Below are 20102 nucleotides of genomic sequence, written 5' to 3'. Positions count from 1 at the left end.
GCAGTAGAGAGGAAGGATTGGGGGGGGCTCAGCCTGAGATTTGGTGACATAACAGAGAAATATGAGAGCCTGGAGTGTGTTCTCACTTAATGTTGTCAGGGATTCATTTACTTAAGAGAGCACCCGCCTTGGTTTACTTCCAGAGACAGTTTTCCTTGGCGTGTGGCAGCAAAGTGATGAAGCAGGTGGAGGAGAGAAGCAGAGAACAGGAATATTTCAGATGCGAGCCGGAATATATTCTATATTCACACATGGGACTGGAGAGCAGTAGTGACTCATAAAAGAGTACATTATTTTCATTTCACATTTTTAATGCTGGTATGCTTTTAGGAAAAACTGTAGGAAGGTGTACCTTTCTTTTCCATTAGCTGCATTATTGGAGCACAAAACTGAGGGCAGACAATGGGAAACTTTAAAATCCATATAATCAATTTAATCAATATGATTTTAGCTATATGTGACCTTTACCTATGCAGGTGCATGTGTTTTGGTCGATGACATGAATTGAAGAGCCTTACGTTTTTCCGGAGTTGGTTGAGACCAAAAACAGCGTTGAAAGAGGAAAACACTGAATTTTTTATACACACAAATGAGTGTTGCACTTTGATATGTGATGAATGGGCAGCAGTTTGCTGAAGAGTTACCCACATCAACTTTAAAACTGGTAATATTACTACAACCTGTTTTTATCCCTCCCCCAAAATAAAAAAATAAATCTGTTATTGCAGATATGAAAGGCCTTGATTATCAGCAAAACTAGCTGCCTTCCAATCCTAGATCCTTCAGTATTTTTGACCATAAACCCAACAGCTGTAACTTCATTCTTTCTGCAAGAAAGTGAACATATGCATGTCCCAAAAATGTCTTTCTTTAAATCTTTTAGCATTAAAAAAAGGGGGGGTTTTCTGTTTATAAACTCAGCTTATAAACTGGTCACCACAGTGCAAGTGAAACACATCCCCACCTTGGTGTAACCTTCAAGCCTTGGTGTAGCATCTAGGGGGGTCCTCGCCTGCAGGGTGACACATTCTCAAACCTCCCTGAAAGAACATCAAAATTCTGCCATTGTGTCATAGCCGCCTGCCCACATGCTTGCTGCACTATTTATAACAGAGGAGCACAACTGCTGCTATAGGTACAGTTACAGTGAGGCACTTCAAACCTCAGCTGCCCTGCCTCAGCTAATAATACAATGCAGTATACACACACCTACCTACACACGCACACACACACACACACACACACACACACACAAATGAACGACTGCTTGCTCTGCTGCTACTTTTGGCCCCCCATCATCCTCCCTCAAAGTGCTTCCTGTATCTATCATGGTAATGAGCAGCCACAGACAGGCGGTCCTGACATGCCCACCTCCCTGAACGAATCGTCTGCCAACAAGCTCTCACACACACTTGTTACCTCCAGGTTACATCACGACAGAGCCTGTCCCCCGTCCCAGTTCCAAATCACTGAACACATGATCATTTGATGGGAAAGGTGAATGGTGCATTTTAAGTGACAGTCACAAAGTCCTGGAGTGCTTTGACTCTTTGCCTTTCCGATTTTGTGAGCGAAAACTTGAGTGAAATTCCTGTTAGTAAACTTCAATAAGCTTTTTTTGCAAAAAGTTTTGAAGTGCTATTAAGTTCATTCCTCACTAATTCAATTGCACATTGACAACAAATGAAACAAGTGAACACCAATTTAATGTCTAGATAAAAATGTATTTGAATGGTTGATATTAGAAATGATCAGCCATTATATGCATGACTGATAAAAGTACTACACAATGTGCAATGTCTTAGATGATTACTTTACTATCATAATTTTCAGATTTTTTATAACCTTGAAACATCTTTTCAAAAGTGCAATGAGAGCTATTCCTACGTATCTAAGTATAAACATATAAGTACATGATACAAGTATCATTAATGACTTTGCAACTTTAACATCAATGGCATGAAAGCAGGACAATATATGATGAATTAAAGAGACCAGAGGCATGTCCATGATCACTGACAACAAATGGGTTTAATACATAATCTTAGATATCAATAATGACAAACACTCAAGAAGTATAAAAAAAAAATTCAGAGAATGCATTCATTGAATCAGAAAGCAAAATTTTCTTCCTCGGGTCTGATTTACTATCTATGCTATGATAAGTCATGTAAGTCCTGGGTTAAGATCCTGAGCTCACTGCGGAGCACTGAGAGGTCGACTGTAGAGGACGTCCTGCTTTAAGAGTACCGTGTCCTTTCCCTTGCCCATGTTATCCAAGATCTTAACTTTTAACTGTTGACTTAAGTTACCAGTCACAAGAGAAAACATGAACTGTCAAACCTGATAACACAAAATTACAATGAGAACTGTAGACATTCTTCTCTGAGCGGCAGCTACAACTTGAAACGACTACTTCATCAAAGTCAGAATAAGGTTAGTTAATGAGCGCATGAAAAAGTCAGCCCAGCAGAAGATGTTGGTTTTAGATGTTAAATGTCTTTATGATACAATTATCCAACAATATATATATTTATATTTCAGGTATTTGAGTATTTGCCCCTTGAATCATGTTTTGTTTCTTTCAACATGATCGGTGAGCAGTTTTACTTTGAGGTCAAGCGTCCTTTTGAATTAAACTGTCAGCACAAACAGCTCAAATGACTAGACATGCATGATACACATTATTCTTTCCAAGAAATAATTCCAAACAAGGGTTTCAAGAATTGCCTTATCACTGTGCAAGAACACTGTGATGTGTGTGTGTGTGTGTGTGTGTGTGTGTGTGTGTGTGTAGCATTATCATTGCTGTGTTTTATTAGCATTAGAGCACAGTGTTTTGAATCAGCCACAGAAACCTGATCCCAAAGGGAGATTGAGCTAAATGTCAGTGAGCCACCTTGAGCTTTGCACTGCTACAGCCAGCCCATAACAGCACTGTGGGTCAGAGGGGAACACACAGGGAAGCAGCTTCGGCACAGACACAGACCTGGAGGGAGAAGGAGTGATGCGCGGTGGTCAGTTTCATGTGTTTTCCTTGAGTTTTATCGCTCACTACGCCCTGTAATCACGGAGCAGGTACATGTTAGTCTATACCTACAGTCTACATTTTTTGAAGGTCCCATTTTATCACCTCCTCATTTGTGACTGCCCATTCCCTGGCACTTACTACATTTACACTAAAATTACACTAAATTGGAAAAGCTGCACCCTGTAAGATAACTTGTTACCTCCACTAATAAAAACACCTAAAATAGCACTTATCTGATATATTTATACAAAATCATTTATTTATTTATATCATATACATAAATATTCAAACTAAGAAAATGCCAACATGTTTTCACTCAAGCTGCTAACATGCTGATGATTGGCTTGATTTTGACTTAAAATCAACCTGATGATGCATTTGGATGAAACCATTTTGGAAACCACGATTGTCTCTGTGAGTTTTGTTCCAATCCATCAAATGGTTGCGGAAATTCTTCAGTTGACATTAATCTGGTGAATTGACTGGAATGGGGCAATTTTGTGGTTCTATTTTGTATCTTCAGCTGCTGACTAAGGCCAAGTGATCAAAATCTCCAAAACAAGAGTGTGAGTAGTGTTTTTACTGTGCCCCAGGGGGACAATGGCTTTGATGAACAATGATCACTGCTGTTAAGTTAAAGTTAACAGATGCAAAAACATGCGGCTCCTACGAGCTTGTGGTCCAGTGATAGACCCTGAATTAAAAGCCCCGTGGGTCACTTTGGTGGTGATAACTGAGAGTAAACTGTATGCCACTTTAAATTTATCTCAGTCAAAGTATGTACTGTATGTGCCGGAGGATCTTACATAAAATAGAATCCCTGAAGTTTATTCCATACCAAAAATTGTCAGTATTTTATGGACAAACATCAGGTTATAGCTGCAGATGCTTTCCGCAACATTAATGGGGCTTAAGTGTTCTAGACTCATCATGGTCATAGATCCGAAAAGTCTCCCTCTCCATTCTACTCTCTCCTCTTCTGCTTTGTTTGTGTCACTGTGATGACATAACTTTCTCTCTATCAGGCCCCTGGACGTCACTATTTCTTTACTGTCACGTGCACTGAAGAGTGAGAGCTTGACCCTCCTCTTCAAATGACTGTCGTATGAGTGACGTATGCATGTGCTTGCTCTGCTGCACAGTTAGCTGTCCCGACATCACTTCACCCTCTTGCACTTCACGGATAGAATGCTGAGGTCCTTTTATATATGTATACATTTGTATATATTTATATAAATGAATTGTAATTACTGCTGAATAAAGGTGTAATAAGTACTTTGTTGTTGCAGGTAGTGAGAGTAGAGTCACCTAATTTACTCAATTTATAACTTTTTTATTCATTTGTGAGCAACTTTTGAAACTTTAAATTTCACATGTGCCTTTTATTCACCTGTTGAGTAAATGTCCACGTGTCCACAGACATGCATACACTAGTACTCATGTGTCCCATCAATGTCCAATACCTCCCATTCAGAAAGCCATTGTCCTGACTGTTCATGTTCTCTTCTTATTTCCAGCTTGCCAGGCAGTGGTCCCCTCCACAGCTGCTGCCCCTCTCCCACCCACCCTCTCACCCTCCACCCTTCCCATTCTTTACCACAGGGCCATCCCTGCCCACCTATTTGTGACGTTCTCAGCCAATGAGGTATGACTTCATGTTGAGCAAGCACCAATGAGGCTACTTTTTCATCTGTATAAAACTTTTCAGGACAGTTTGCCGGGTTGCACTTTCTGTCAGTCCAGGGCTCTGAGAGGAGAGCACCAGAGAGAGAGAGAGGGGGCAGAGAGAGAGCAAGTGTGAACACAGGGGGTTGCCAGTTTTTAATCCCAATCCAACACTCCAAGAAAGTGGTGCGTTAACAAAGCCTCAGTTGATTTAAGGTTCAATTTCAGGCCAGCTGGGCCACTCAGAGTGATGTGAATATTGCTGTGTTTTTTTTTTTTTTTTTCTTTGTCCTGAAGCCTCTCCGTTTCAGCAAGGATGGAGAACGCGCACACCAAAGAGTCGTCGGATGTTCTGTCCCATTTTGGCGTCACTGAAGAAATCGGCCTGTCACCTGAGCAGGTTGAGAAGAACCTGAACAAGTATGGCTACAACGGTGAGGGAGAGAAAGAGATGGTTGGATGGATGACCAAAAGGAATAGTTGGATGGAGCACAGGAGAGTGGGAAAAGAGAGCAGGAATTAATGTGTGAGGATGAGTGATTGAGGAAATGCAGGATGGAGAGGTCCAGGCGAAGAGAAGGAGACATGCATCACTTCAATGGATTTAGGTAGGAGGAGAGGGGAGGGCATAGAGACAGAAACACTGATGTAAAAAAGGGTTTCAGAGACGATGGCAGAAACAGAAGGGGGAAAGAAGGCTGTTAAAGACTGATAGACAAACTGGTCAAGTGTGCAACTTTGTGATGGTGGTCTAATGAAGTCAAACTGTCTGAACAACACGAAGGGAGAGTGATGTTTGTGCAGCAGGTGCATCTGCGTTTCAGGTTCCTGACTGGCCTCAGTTTATGTCGTTTTGTGTTAAAAACTAAGTGAAAACACTTATGACATCAGCGGTCCACTTACTTTCGCTGTTCCAACTACATCTCACAGTAAACTCACTGTCAACTGTTGCATTCTCCGTCAGGGAGCTGTGACTATCTGGTGTTGAGAACCTCATCTGACAAACAAATGTTGACACAGTAACAACAGACTATAGTAACACAGCAATTAAGGGTCACTGTAAAGGTCAGTTACTGAAGCCACCATATCTGTGATACACTGGCAGAAGGACAAGAAGGCCTCAACTAACCAGCTGCTGCTTATGTACCACAATTTGATTCTTTACTGTGGTTCAGTTTAAACCTCATTTATTTAAGGGCCAAAACTGTATTGCCTTGTTTACTTGTAATGCTGCAAACCTTAAAATGAAATCCAGTAAATGTTGTACGTCCTGTTGTACGAACAATAATATTATTCCTTGTCTGCCTCCCCCCACAGAGCTGCCAGCAGAGGAGGGTGAGTCCACTTTAAAGATTAGCTTTTTAGTTATTCACATTTGAATCCAATGTCCTGTTAATCAGAGTCCATCTTTTACCTTTGCACCACCCGCACACTTCTGTTCCTCTCATCTGCTCCCTCGTCAAGTCGTGCAGTCTTTTGATAAACATTGACTTCCTGCTCTGTTCACATGTGCGGGTTGTTGATAGTTACAGTCACCAAAAGGCTGATAATATTTACATACACTGACAATTAGGGGAACAGATGGTAAACATGAATCTCTCTTAATCAGTCCTGTACGTACATTTACATAAATGCAAAGGTTATATGGACGTGACCACATAAATTGAGCTATATACATGATGATACATTTACGGATCCAGTATGTGATTCATTTTATTTTCTCTTTATCAGGAAAGAGTATCTGGGAGTTGGTGGTGGAGCAGTTTGAGGATTTATTGGTCAGAATCTTACTGCTGGCTGCCTGCATCTCTTTTGTGAGTCTTTTCACTTCTCACTATGCATGATGCTGTGGCGTGAGTGACCAAGCAGAAGTGACGGAGCAAACATGCTCAGTATTGCTGTAGCCCATTCATGTTTACAAAAATGTAAAAAACATCATTAGGATGTTCAAGTGCAATGAAATGCTTGAAAAGTGCATTGCTACTCAGATGTTGCACACACATTAAAACAATTTTACCACTTTGTGGTTATATTTCAGGCAGCCTTTAATGTGTTTGTTGATATCCCCCTTTAAAATGCAACAACAAAAAAAAGGATGAAGCAGACCTAAAATTAGAGTCACGAGCAACACTTTTGTCAGGATTATATTTGTAATCCATGATTATTCAAACTCATTGAAACCCTCATTTAAACATTGAAGCTTACTGCTGAGAAGCTGCCTCAACAATTAAAGGACACCCATCCAGAACAAACTCCACCGGTCAAATGTTTGTGTTTCATCTTAGGTTGAGATTAACGTCTAAATACCAATTATATGGATATACATGTTGGTGATGGGCCTCAGAAGTTGATACTAATGTGATAAAACAACAGGATTAATGGGAACGAGACTATCAATCATAGAGGTGAACATTTAAGCACAACAAAGTAACCCCATGAGTTGCATCTTCTCTAACTCTTCAGGTGTGATTACGTACACACTCAGGCCAACACAATACAGCGCGTACATCACAGGGTTATTAAATTACATTTGGATTCATGTCCTCACTCTCATTTACACAAGGAATCCCTCTCCCCCTCCCCCTCCTCCCTATCGCTCTGTCCAAAACTGTTTTGTGGAGGAGAGTAGTGGACACATTGTCTTAATCCTCAATCTCTGCCCTCTGGCCTCCCTGTACAGCTGTCACTATGGCCTTAGAAGGCCTGATGGCTCTGCATGTGTGTGTGTGTAAGTACGTGTGCACGCGCATATGTGTGAGATAGATAATGGAAGATAAGGAAAAAGAGAAGAGAGAGAGTGACTGTGTGTTTGCGTGTGTAAGGCTTTATTTTAAGAAAGTCTCAGGCCAGGACGAGAAACTGTATCCTTGGACAAAGGTCAGGGACGGGAGGAACGAGGGATGGCTTGCAGCGGCAGGGGAGAGTGAGAGACAGAGAGGAGGGTGAGGGGGGAGTCGGGGATTGGGTTGCACAATGGCATTGTTTGTTACAATGACAAATGAGAGCAATAGATTCAGAGTCGTATATGGTTTCTAAAAGAGAGAACACTAAATACTGCAAATACATAGTCATCCTATTCATATACACAGGAATGTCCTACCACTATAAGTGCTGACAGGCTGTAACTCTCATTCTGGATCGATTGTTTCTTTGAAGAGAAGCAGGGTGACGACAGACTTGAGAGAGGGAGCTATAAAGCCTATTTTGGGATAAGGGTGAGAAAAAATGTGCACGAACAAATGAAAAACACAGAAGCTTATGATGCTGAGGAAACAGCTAAAGGCTCCTGGAGGAGGATGGAGGACTCTCTCCAGCTAGCTCTGTGCTCCACTGGCCTGCAACTAATCTGTGTCAATGTCAACACAGAGCTTTTCCAAAACAGACCTGATAGCGACACGGGAGTCCCACTCACAGGGGAACACACGTGTTCCGCTATAGAATCACATGTCCAGGACAGGCTTCACACATAGGATAACACAAGATACAAAGGGTTAAGAACTAATGGTTCTTAACTCGAAAATAGCTCCACACGACTGTTTTATGTTTAATGCCAATCGGCAGCAGAAGATAATACTGTCAACCGGCACACACAGCAATATTAGAGACACTTGTTGTAGCAGAGTATAAACCTGCACTATTTCAGCTCAAAATGAAAGTGTCACCATCATTATAATTAACCTCTTCAACAGATTACAGTGCGGGTCCATTCATTTTTCTCAAATTTGTTTAGAAAATTATGAAACATTTCAGACACCAGAACAAAATGTCAAATTTTTATGTAATAATAGTTTTAGCAAGTAAGCAGCAAAACCTAAAAAACGGTTGGGAACACCCAAGTTTACAATATTAAAAAGGCATAAAAATTTGTTTAAGACTAAAAGATATATTTCAGAACTTAGAGTTTGGGATTTGTAAATGAAGATTTATTAAATCACAATGGCTGATGAGAAGTATGATGCCTCCATGTAGATCATTGCAATGAAGATAAAATTTATTACAAACATTTGAATTCGAACAAATCTGTAGATGTATAATTATATATTATTTGTTTTTTCTCTGATTGTTGGGAGTAGAAGTGCAACAGGAGATGAAGTCGGGTTCATAAATGATTTTCTGTCTATCTGTCTCTGTCTCAGGTACTGGCTTGGTTTGAGGAAGGTGAGGAGACAGTCACTGCCTTTGTCGAGCCATTCGTCATCCTCCTCATCCTCGTTGCCAATGCCATCGTTGGAGTGTGGCAGGTCTGTGAGTGCACCGCACATGCTCAGAGGAACAATTGCAATCACAAGGACACATACCTGGCCCTTGAACGCTGTCTTTTACACACACCTAAATAGACTCTCGTACTTAGCAACAGTCACACAGTGTAAATCATGATGGTGGCCCGTGTCCTTTCACTGTGAGCACGTACTCCTTCCAGCGCAGCGGTTAAATGCTCGGAGTTCAAGGGAGCCAGAAAGACAGGAATGACGTTAGCAGGAGGTGAAAAGGTGAAAGGTTAAGCCAACGGGCTAAGTGGATAGTGGATAGGAGAAAGGAGGCGGAGGAGGGGTGGGGGGGTGCACACTGGGACCCGTGCTGCCTTGAAGGCTCAAAATGCAGTCTGCTTCATAACAATCCACAGTAAAAATACAGAGCGACGATCAGGTTACCACAAGCCTGGGGTGTTCGTGTGTGTCTGTGTTTGCGGTGTCAGGGGGTAGGAGTTCATATCAACCCCATGGCAGTCATTTGGAAACTATGCACAAGGATTGACACATGGGGAGAATGGGGGGAGAATGGAGGGAGGCTGGGCGGCTGGCGTAAGTTGGGCTTTACACTATGAGGTGGTGGAGGGCAAGAAATCGCAAACTGACCTGAACTAATTCTCAGAAACCTGTTCAGCTTGAGGCTTGTCAGTCGACTCAGAGTGCAAACAACACAGGTGGCGTTCACTAAAGCTGCGGTAAACAATTATTTGTATTCTTAGAGACTAGTTGGTATATACTACATACAGGCATGTAGTATATGACAAAACACCACCATTAACCAACTCTTGTTATTCTTCCCAATAAACCAACACCATAGAGAGTCTTGATGAAAATGCGTTGGTGGACAGGCATCGTAGGAATATTGTAATGTTTCATATTATTTTTAAATTATGTTGTGCAAATGTGCAGCTTTTTCTAATTGTTTGTAAAGATATCTTAAAATGATATGTTATTTTTTCCATTTACTTGTATTGTAGTGCCTCCACATCTCTGTGAACTGTGTAAGACACGTGTGAGATATCCCTCATCTGCTGCTCCTTTTGATTTGATTTGTTTCTGTCTCTGATGCTTCAGCATTTGTCATTTCTGTTCTATAAAATAAAAATAAGTTGAAGAGCAGCTAATATTGTTTTGTGTGTGTGTGTGTGTGTTTTCGCAACAGGAGCGCAATGCTGAGAGTGCTATTGAGGCTCTGAAGGAGTACGAGCCGGAGATGGGGAAGGTTTACCGTGCAGACAGGAAGAGTGTGCAGAGAATCAAGGCCAGGGAGATTGTTCCTGGTGATGTGGTGGAGGTTTGCGGTAAGATTCCTAATCACGGAGGGCTCCTGGTGTGCTTTTCAAAAGTCCATTCATCAACTGAAATAATAATGCATTGATCCTCAGGGTCATAGAATATGTAAACCAATCAGGCATCCGTTTATTTGGAATGTATGTTTTATGAAACATTGTTGTGATCAACCTCTGCAGTACACACAGACTTACTGAAACTTTTCTGAGTTGGACAGTGCATTTGCTCTTCTTTGCCCCCTGGACTAATGTTTTCATGAGTTATATAACATGGAGGTGGAGAAAGCATCACCTACTTCTATATACTCTATAGAGAACAGCAAACAATACACAGCCTGCCTAATGAGCCAGATCTCTGTTTGACCCCTTATTCATGATGAAGAAATCAGATCTCTGCCTTTGTGTCCTACAGCTGCTTTATTACCGTCTGCTCATATTCCTAGAGTTGAGCATGTGCATGTGTGTGTGTGTGAGTGAATATGTGTGCACCCTTGTCCTTCAGATTGAACATGGGCCCTTTTAAGGCAGTCACTGAGAAAAGGGGGGAGGAGGGGAAGTGAAGGAACCTTCTGTGGGAAGAAAAAAAAAAACAAGCTTGCGTATAAATACATTTAATATCAATTCGCTCTGTCTCACCCTCTCCCTCTGTTTGTTGTACACCTGTTCTTTTCATTTCATGATCTCTCCAAGGTCTCCCGCTCCCTCTGACTCTCACTATGGTATCAGTTTTCATCAACAACACCATCTATCCAGAGTGCTAAAACCAGTCAATCAACCCCCCCCCCCCACACACTCCTCCATGCCACTGTCCCACTATAATGCAGCAGACTGATATCAGGCAGGTTGTGCTAGGATCCTGGTCGGAAGTCAAAAGCTGCTGATTAATTCAGTCATTTAAAGAAGGAATCAAATGTCATTTTTGATATAGGAATTACTTCATAACATTTGTGTGTGTATGTCCATGTTTGTGCATCCAGTTGGTGACAAAGTGCCAGCTGATATCAGGATCATCTCCATCAAATCTACAACCCTGCGTGTGGACCAGTCCATCCTCACCGGTCGGTGTTACATAACAAACTGGCAGCCAAAACGTACTTTCAATCTCACTTCACCTCAACTCACCTCATCTCGCCTCACCTCTGTCGCCTTTAGGTGAGTCTGTCAGTGTGATCAAGCATACAGATGCCGTCCCAGATCTCCGCGCTGTCAACCAGGATAAGAAAAACATGCTGTTCTCTGTGAGTCCCTGCATCTCGCCATGAACAACTTTTATGTTTCCCTCTGCGACATAAGATGGGCATGCTAATGCCCACAAATACAAATATTCCGTTTGTCTCTGTTGAAGATGGTGAGATGTTTCAGACTAACCAATATGTTGATGGGTGTTCTGATTTCATGGATGTCTGTTTAGGGCACCAATATTGCTGCTGGAAAAGCCATTGGTGTTGCTGTGGCAACTGGTGTCTCCACTGAGATTGGTAAGATTCGTGACCAGATGGCTGCCACAGAGCAGGAGAAGACGCCTCTGCAGCAGAAACTGGATGAGTTTGGAGAGCAGCTGTCTAAGGTTAGTGAGACAGACAGCAAACCATATCACCACCAGCGCCAACTTTTTACTGATTAAATCGCAGCTTGAAACAAAACTTTAGGGGATGACTCACACATCCCTCTGACCGTGTGTCCCCCAGGTCATATCCCTCATTTGTGTGGCTGTCTGGATAATCAACATCGGCCACTTCAATGACCCTGTCCATGGAGGCTCGTGGATCCGCGGTGCTATCTACTATTTCAAGATTGCTGTGGCTCTGGCTGTTGCCGCCATTCCTGAAGGTAAACCACTGGAATTAGCTTCTATTTGTTTGTTCAAGAAGATGAGCATATGTAAGATTGATGCCTGTCTATAAAACAGTGGCAGTCACAGTCCATAATTAAATGAGTTCCTGTGGCCTAAGTTTGATCCTTACAATATTTTCACGACTATACTGTTTAATAACATTGTGAATGCAATTAACTATCAATTTGATTTGCAGTTTATTGCTCATTCATTACTTTGTTAGTTTATGTCTGTGCCTTTATTTTAGCTACCCACTACCCAATTCTGAGAATAACGAATACAAAGTTGCAAAGACTTCTGGTCAAAAAATCCAAAGCATGCACTGATTGGGATCATTATATTAAAGGGCAATACACTGGCTGCCACAACTGTGTTACCATTAGTGTGAACATGACCCAAAAGGGAAGGGGTTTAATATCACATAGCAACCAAATGGTTATGGCAAGCAGGAAGCAAGATGTTTGTAAGTGACTTAATGCCTTTTTAGGAGTCAGGGGTTTGTTTTTAATACTGAAGTTCACTGTAAAGATGACTGATTTCATTTTCTGAAACAAAAACTGTGTCCGATATGGAGGTGCTCTCACTCCTCTCCGTTGCCACACCAGTCAGCGGCAAACTGTGCCAACAGACATCAGAGACCACAGTCTGATGATGCCAGAAGGGCACCATCATCTGCCCCGGGCACGGAGGGACTGAATGCTTTGCAGCAGCCCCCTCCCCACACAAATGCCTCTGGAAAACACAGCTGTTTGGATGAGCTCCAACTGATGTGTAAAGACCGCATTGGACCACCGTGAATCTCAGGTTGCCAACTGGCAAAGATCTTAAAGTCCAGGTGGTCCTCTGCAGACTCATCATGACAGATTGTTCTTTGTCACCTGTTTTTTTCCTTTTTGGGGAATCGAGAAGACCCCCTCAATGTTTTGTCCATCTTCCAACCCATCTTGCCTTTCACTTCATGTCATCTTCACTATGCACTTCTATTTTTCCCGGTGCTTCAACCATCTGTCCATCAGGCCTGCCTGCTGTCATCACCACCTGCCTGGCTCTGGGAACGCGCCGAATGGCAAAGAAGAATGCCATTGTCAGAAGCCTGCCCTCTGTGGAGACCCTGGGCTGCACCTCAGTCATCTGCTCTGACAAAACTGGCACCCTCACCACCAACCAGATGTGTGTGACCAAGGTGGGTTTATGCTCACATGCGTGTGTCTGGAAAGCTAAAGTAGAACTAATGGAAACTCTGTTTTATTTATTTATTCATTGTTTGTTTGTTGTTGTTGTTGTTGTTTTCATGTAGATGTTCATCATCAATAAAGTGGAGGGTGATACCGTTTCCCTCAGTCAGTTTGACATCTCTGGCTCAAAGTACACCCCTGAGGGAGAAGTGTAAGTGTGAAAGAGTCGAATTCTTGTAAAAACAAATAAATAAATACACAAAAATACACCAATAACTCATTTATGACAAAAGATATGTTGACAACATATTTTTGTCTGTCATCAGTACAAAGAATAATGTGTCTGTGAAGTGCGGACAGTATGATGGACTGGTCGAGCTGGCTACCATCTGTGCTCTGTGCAATGACTCTTCTCTGGACTACAATGAGGTTTGCAGAAATCATCGGATAATTTTTATGTTCTCATGTCACAGACAGCTGAAAGAGCAGTGTAATATACATTCACTTTCTCTCCCTTTCTTTTTCCATGCATGATGCAGTCTAAGGGCATTTACGAGAAAGTGGGAGAGGCCACTGAGACAGCCCTGTGCTGCTTGGTGGAGAAGATGAATGTATTCAACACTGAAGTGCGTGGTCTGTCCAAGGTGGAAAGGGCAAATGCCTGCTGTTCTGTAAGTCCAGAAAAAGAACCACTTGTCTCCAAAAATAAAAGTATGATTGATTATTATACAATTTTAAATTCAATTTAGTGGCCACATATATTTAGGAAAGTCATTGTTATCGTTTGAAATTACGGGCCCAAGGGAAGACAAGACAAGAGCCCTTTCCCTTCACTCTCTGACAGGTGATCAAGCAGCTGATGAGGAAGGAGTTCACCCTGGAGTTCTCCAGAGACAGGAAGTCCATGTCAGTTTACTGCTCACCTGCCAAATCAGCCAAAGCGCCTGTGGGAAACAAGATGTTTGTCAAAGTGAGTGTGACACAAGACAGGAAGGACATCATCAAAAACATTATCATTAAAAAAAAAATCACAACAAAGGCAGGAACCCGACTGCTGTGCAAAAAACACATGTGCAAGTGGTTGTCTTCACTTTGTTGTCAGGGAGCTCCAGAGGGTGTCATTGACCGCTGCACCTATGTACGCGTGGGCACCAACCGGTTACCCCTGACCGGCCCAGTTAAAGACAACATCATGTCAGTCATCAAGGAGTGGGGCACAGGGCGCGACACCCTCCGTTGTTTGGCATTGGCCACCCGCGACACACCTCTGAGGAAGGAGGAGCTTAACCTGGAGGACTCAACCCAGTTTGTAGAGTATGAGGTAGGTGGAGAACAGATGCAGATATATATCTAATACAAGTCTCTCCCTGGTCTCCACCTGCAGTGCGTCACTAAAACAATGGTTTTCTCAGCAACAAGTGCTAACACTAAAAGGTTTGGTGTCTTGTCAAATCCAGACTGACTTGACCTTTGTGGGCTGTGTCGGCATGCTTGACCCTCCTCGTAAAGAAGTTATGAGCTCCATTGAACTGTGCAAGGCTGCTGGTATCCGCGTCATCATGATTACTGGTTAGTTGTCAGCCTCTGTATTTTAATTGTACTGTATATGAAATCAATCCAGACCTTAACAGAAAAAAACTAAATCTTAATGCCTATCTGCCCCATAGGTGACAATAAGGGCACAGCTGTGGCCATCTGTCGTCGTATCGGCATCTTCTCTGAGGATGAAGACGTTACCGGCAAGGCCTTCACTGGTCGTGAATTTGATGACCTGTCTCCATATGATCAGAAGAATGCTGTGCGGAAGGCTTGCTGCTTCGCCAGAGTTGAACCGTCCCACAAGTCTAAGATCGTTGAGTTCCTGCAAGGCTTTGATGAGATCACTGCCATGGTAAGGACAGGAACAAAGCTTCTGCTGTGTTTAAAAGGAAAGTACCACAAGTTGTCTCAGACTAACGCATCTCTCCTCACCTCCATTTCCTCTATGCTTCAATAAGACCGGAGATGGAGTGAATGATGCCCCTGCCTTGAAGAAAGCGGAGATTGGCATCGCCATGGGCTCTGGCACTGCCGTTGCCAAGTCTGCCTCTGAGATGGTCCTGGCTGACGACAACTTCTCTTCCATTGTGTCTGCTGTTGAGGAGGGCAGAGCCATTTACAACAACATGAAGCAGTTCATCCGCTACCTCATCTCCTCCAATGTAGGCGAGGTCGTGTGGTAAGTACAGGACGCTGCTCTTCTAATAGATGTTGTGACTTGTGCATAATAATATCAATGAGAGAAGAAGAGGAACTGTGTGAAGACTAAGTGGTCTGTTCTCCAGTATCTTCCTGACCGCTGCCCTGGGTCTGCCTGAGGCTCTCATTCCCGTCCAGCTGCTCTGGGTCAACCTTGTGACTGATGGCCTACCTGCCACCGCACTGGGCTTCAACCCCCCTGACCTGGATATCATGGGCAAAGCCCCCCGCTCCCCCAAGGAGCCCCTCATCTCTGGCTGGCTCTTCTTCAGATATCTGGCCATTGGAGGTAGGATACATAATGTTTTCCCTGCCTGCCTTAGACTGCCTTCTTAGTTGGCGTCTTCCACTGAAGCATTTAAAGGCTAGAACATGAAAATTAAATGTTTAATTAGATTCATCGATACGTCCCCATTCACAATTCTTTGGGTATCATTGATACTGCAGATAAATGTGTTGGTTAGAGCCCAACACTTAAAATAAAGAATCCACTCACCAGTGACTGAAGCTTCAAATGTCAAACATCATCATTCATTTTCATCTTTATTACGATGTTGCCTTGGTAACACATCTGTACGTTGGATATGTAACAAAGTATCACTTGATATTTTGTCACATTTGATTCTTTGATGCCTTCCAGGCTATGTTGGAGCTGCAACTGTTGCAGCAGCTGCCTGGTGGTTTATATACAGCGACGATGGCCCGATGGTTTCTTTCTACCAACTGGTTTGTGTTTAACACTGTTTTCTGGGTGTCACTGTGAGATGTTGTGAAATTGTTAACTGCCTTATATATCTGTAAGAAAAACAAATCATGAGCTACAGAACTTCATCATGCAGATGGGTCTTTATGTCTGAGAACCTGTGCCAGACTTAGGGATTTGTGTTGTTTCTTCTCATCAGTCACACTTCATGCAGTGCAACGAGGAGAACGAGGACTTCAGCGATGTCCACTGTGAAGTGTTTGAGTCTTCTCCTCCAATGACCATGGCTCTCTCTGTGCTGGTCACCATCGAGATGTGCAATGCTCTCAACAGGTCTGACCATTTTATCATTAAAATGAAAGACGGATGATTATCTAAGCGGTGATGTAAAGTAACCAATTGCACAAATTTCCATTTGATGCTTCTTTACACTTCAGCCCTAAATGTATTGTCAGCCTTAGTTAGGCGTTAAATATGGACTTACACAAAAAATCTGCTGCATTATTAGATACATTTCTCAACAGTATATACAACAATTCAAATTAGCTCTCCATCAAATGCTGCTAACGTCATAGTGCATCAGTAGATAATTTATTATGGTTCATAATTGTGCTTACATTAATAACACTTAAAATTTTCGAGAGTAGTTTTACTTCTAAAGGGTCTGAATACTTCCTGCTCAACTTCTAGCTTTAAAGTTATATGTCTTCAAAACTTTTATATTGTCAACAACCATTTAATTGCAGTAATTTTAATTGCAGAAATTATGGCAGTAACACATGCACACAAAACGAAACATCAGCTGAATGTGGGTTTATTCAAACACTCAGTATATTGCCGAGATGATTGTAGAAGCAAAGCCCAGATATTCTATTTAAGCATAGTCAGTTTATTATTGTTCTTCATGTATATATTTTTTATGCATACACCCCAACACACATTAACCTACCCCATCCAACTATGCACACCCCCCCCCAGCTTGTCTGAGAACCAGTCCCTGGTGCGCATGCCCCCCTGGAGCAACATCTGGCTGGTGGCTGCCATGAGCCTCTCCATGTCCCTTCACTTCATGATCATCTACGTCGACCCCTTGCCCGTGAGTCCGGTCTCCTGCACGACATCCATCGCCCCTCCACGCTCCCCTCACACACAAAGACTGCCTCTACAAGCCTCCATGTTCTTTCTCGGACCCTCATTGTTCATATTTACAGATGGCATATCGCTTAATTGCCCAAATGAATTCTTAAGGTGGCACCCAATCGAACCAGCTTTGCAGGATTGTGCGCTGCTCAAATGCCATAAAAGTTTTTTACCCCATCTGCTGTAATTCCTTATTTGATGATTAGTTAGCTTGTAAGTTCCCAAGTTTCCCAAAAAACAACTCTTCAGTAGTGACACAGTGAGGATCATAGTGGTGTAAAATAATTATAAAATAAAATAAAATTTCTGCTCTTAACAATAACAATAAAATAATTACCATTTTGAAAGTGCTGTATTTTCAGGGTCATTAATCAGACCATCACCTGTGTTGCAGTTTAAAGACACTGTTGCTCTCGTCCACAGATGATCTTCAAGCTCACTCACTTGAATGTGGAGCAGTGGATGATGGTGCTGAAGCTCTCCTTCCCAGTCATCCTCATTGATGAGCTTCTTAAGTTTGTGGCTCGCACATACCTTGAAGGTGAGCTGAACATGTGTCCAGTTCGACGCCTAATATGGGCATAACAGGTTCATGGAAAAGTCACAGTCAAACAATTAAAAATGCACTTTGTCTTCCTTCTTGATCATTTTAGCCTGAACAATTGTCTCCTTTTCAATAATTGATTAATGGAGTGATATGTACTCTTTTTCCTTCCTATTAAATGTCTTTTAATGTATTTTAACTGTTAACCTTTTCTTACTATCAACAGTTGTATTTTTCTTGTACCTTCTCTCCTCTTAATTGTGTTTCCCATTTATTTAATGGTCCTCTCCTTGGATGCTTTTTCTCTATTCCCCTTTCTGACAATCCAGTCTAAACCTGTTTCCCCCTCCTACATGTCCCTGTAACAAAACAAGGTATTCCCCTGACTCGAGCTAAAGGTTTAAGCTCTCTGCATGTGCATGTGCTTTAATGTTGGGTATTATGTGTGCAAGTGACTGTGTGAAAGAAACGCTGTATGTGTGTATATGTTGGTTATCTTGCTCCTCTCTCTGAACTAATCACCTGGACTGTGACTGTGGCTGTTGTTCAGTCATGTACCCCCAGTAGAAATCTAGTCGTTTTGCCACAGCATCATGTAATGTACTGCACAGTTGGCATTTATCATTGGAAGCTTGAATATAAGCGACTGTAGCTTTGTGCTTAACGCAGTTTGTGGACCCTCTGACAGAAATAGTGGAAAAATGCTGGCCAGCACATCCGGTGTGAGTCTCCTGCTGTGATTGTGCATTTACTGCACTGACTAAGATTCGGCATTTGCTAACGCAGTAAAACATAATCAAGAAGTTGCTGGATTATGTTGGATTACTCCTAAAAGCAGGATTTGAATGCTGTTGCTGTTGTGATTATGACAAAATAGCCCAAAAGTTTCATAGACATTGCTCTCATAAGAACTCTTAAGTGATGCTTTTTTTTTTTTTTTTTTACTCAGTACTGTTCTTTTAGTTAGCCATGTAAAACTATGTGTAACTGTGGATGATTATCTCTCTTGTGGGAAATATGCTTATTTGCTTTTTTGCATTTGAAAAATTTTGAAGCATTTGATATCACTCTAATTTGTAAAGCAAATTTAAGATAATTTAGTTTGGCATAAACACGAGAAACAGGGAGTAACATCTGGCCAAATCTGCCTTCCAACACCGCTGCAGTTCACCTCAAACATTACATCTTCTGTGTTTAGTTTGTAAAAAAAAAAAAAACAGACATGAGAACTGCTCCGGAATCAATGCTTCTTAAATCCAGCCGCAGAAAAGACTGACCCACAGTCTACCACACTGCCAAAATGACTTCGGCTGCTCTTTCCATAACACAACCATGATTTCTTGGTTCTCTGCAGTTGCCAGGCAACCAGCAGAGACTCCATCCAAGAAACAGGCCAGCCCATAATCCCAGTACAACGTGCAAACTTCCATTTTCTGCACTTCAGTTTCTTCAACTAAATAAAATACTATGTTAATTGGTGATGTTGGGTGGCAGATTTTTATGGAAAAGCTGCTTGAATTGCTTTTCAACAGGCATCAGTTTCCTTCTCTACCACTGGGCAGAAAATGTACATATTTCCCAAGAACTTTTGTCCAATTCCTTTTAATTAATGAAATTATTAGCTCCTAATGTATTTGCTTGGGACTGATGGCTCACTGCCATCACCTAACAACTGACCAGCCTATGTTTTCTCATCCAGGGAAAGTCTAGAGGCAAAGTGCAACAGTGAGTGTCTGAAGCAGAGAGAAAACAGAGACATAGAAGATGGAGAGAAAAGGCAGAGCGCGCCCTCTGAAAGCCAACCTGCCAAAAGCCACATGAAGTGATCAAACAACAGAAAACACATAAGCCATCTGAAAATACACCAAAAAAAAGCTGAAAAATATTTTGTGTATGTTTCTGAAATTAATATATAGGTGAGAGTTATTAAAACTATTCTGTGTTGATTCTATTCTTAAAGAATAAAGATATTATTAAAGAAATTGTCATTCTTGGATATCGGTGTTCATGTTTCCTGTTCAGCTTTAACCTGTATCATTTGCTGTTCAGTATAAGCACATGACATAAATGGAGGTTAAGTTCTACAGCAGGAAATATGATTTGGTCAAAAACATTTGCTGGACCTGGTCAGACTAAAAACCAAACTCAGGGTTTACAAGACTACTAAAACTGTGAGGAATTAAATGTCAACAGCTGGTTGTCAAAAACGTCTTAGCATTTGACTTTGCTGATT

General features: G+C 42.0%; 1 protein-coding gene across 2 annotated transcripts; it reads left to right on the top strand.

The window, feature by feature from the left end:
* Positions 1 to 4742: 4742 nt before the first annotated feature.
* On the top strand, positions 4743 to 19865 carry atp2a1 (ATPase sarcoplasmic/endoplasmic reticulum Ca2+ transporting 1). Of its 2 annotated transcripts, XM_029507969.1 has the most exons (25): positions 4743 to 4882; positions 4994 to 5130; positions 6014 to 6031; positions 6428 to 6510; positions 8833 to 8937; positions 10109 to 10247; positions 11213 to 11293; positions 11388 to 11473; positions 11647 to 11802; positions 11924 to 12065; positions 13086 to 13252; positions 13367 to 13455; positions 13571 to 13673; positions 13784 to 13915; positions 14089 to 14214; positions 14347 to 14565; positions 14702 to 14813; positions 14912 to 15135; positions 15242 to 15462; positions 15569 to 15771; positions 16123 to 16208; positions 16385 to 16518; positions 17164 to 17281; positions 17749 to 17870; positions 19550 to 19865. In XM_029507969.1, the coding sequence occupies exons 2-25, from the start codon at positions 5013 to 5015 to the stop codon at positions 19596 to 19598; spliced, it is 3033 nt and encodes a 1010-aa protein (XP_029363829.1). In that variant the 5' UTR covers positions 4743 to 4882; positions 4994 to 5012; the 3' UTR covers positions 19599 to 19865. The 2 variants fall into 2 exon arrangements, with proteins under 2 accessions (XP_029363829.1, XP_029363830.1); XM_029507970.1 differs by lacking the exons at positions 4743 to 4882; positions 4994 to 5130; positions 6014 to 6031 and having other exon boundaries at positions 17749 to 17866; positions 19569 to 19865.
* Positions 19866 to 20102: the final 237 nt, after the last annotated feature.

Source organism: Echeneis naucrates, chromosome 8, assembly GCF_900963305.1.
Source record: "Echeneis naucrates chromosome 8, fEcheNa1.1, whole genome shotgun sequence".
NCBI classification, from domain to species: Eukaryota; Metazoa; Chordata; class Actinopteri; order Carangiformes; family Echeneidae; genus Echeneis; species Echeneis naucrates.
This window is presented reverse-complemented; position numbering and strand designations above follow the sequence as displayed.

What these genes read in the sequence shown, in the direction of transcription:
- atp2a1 (XM_029507969.1), top strand. Translation starts at nt 5,013, where the DNA reads ATGGAGAACGCGCACACCAAAGAGTCGTCGGATGTTCTGTCCCATTTT. An exon ending in TGATGTGGTGGAGGTTTGCG is followed by an intron (nt 10,248 to 11,212) that starts GTAAGATTCCTA and finishes TTGTGCATCCAG; the next exon opens with TTGGTGACAAAGTGCCAGCT. An exon ending in TTGATGAGATCACTGCCATG is followed by an intron (nt 15,136 to 15,241) that starts GTAAGGACAGGA and finishes TGCTTCAATAAG; the next exon opens with ACCGGAGATGGAGTGAATGA.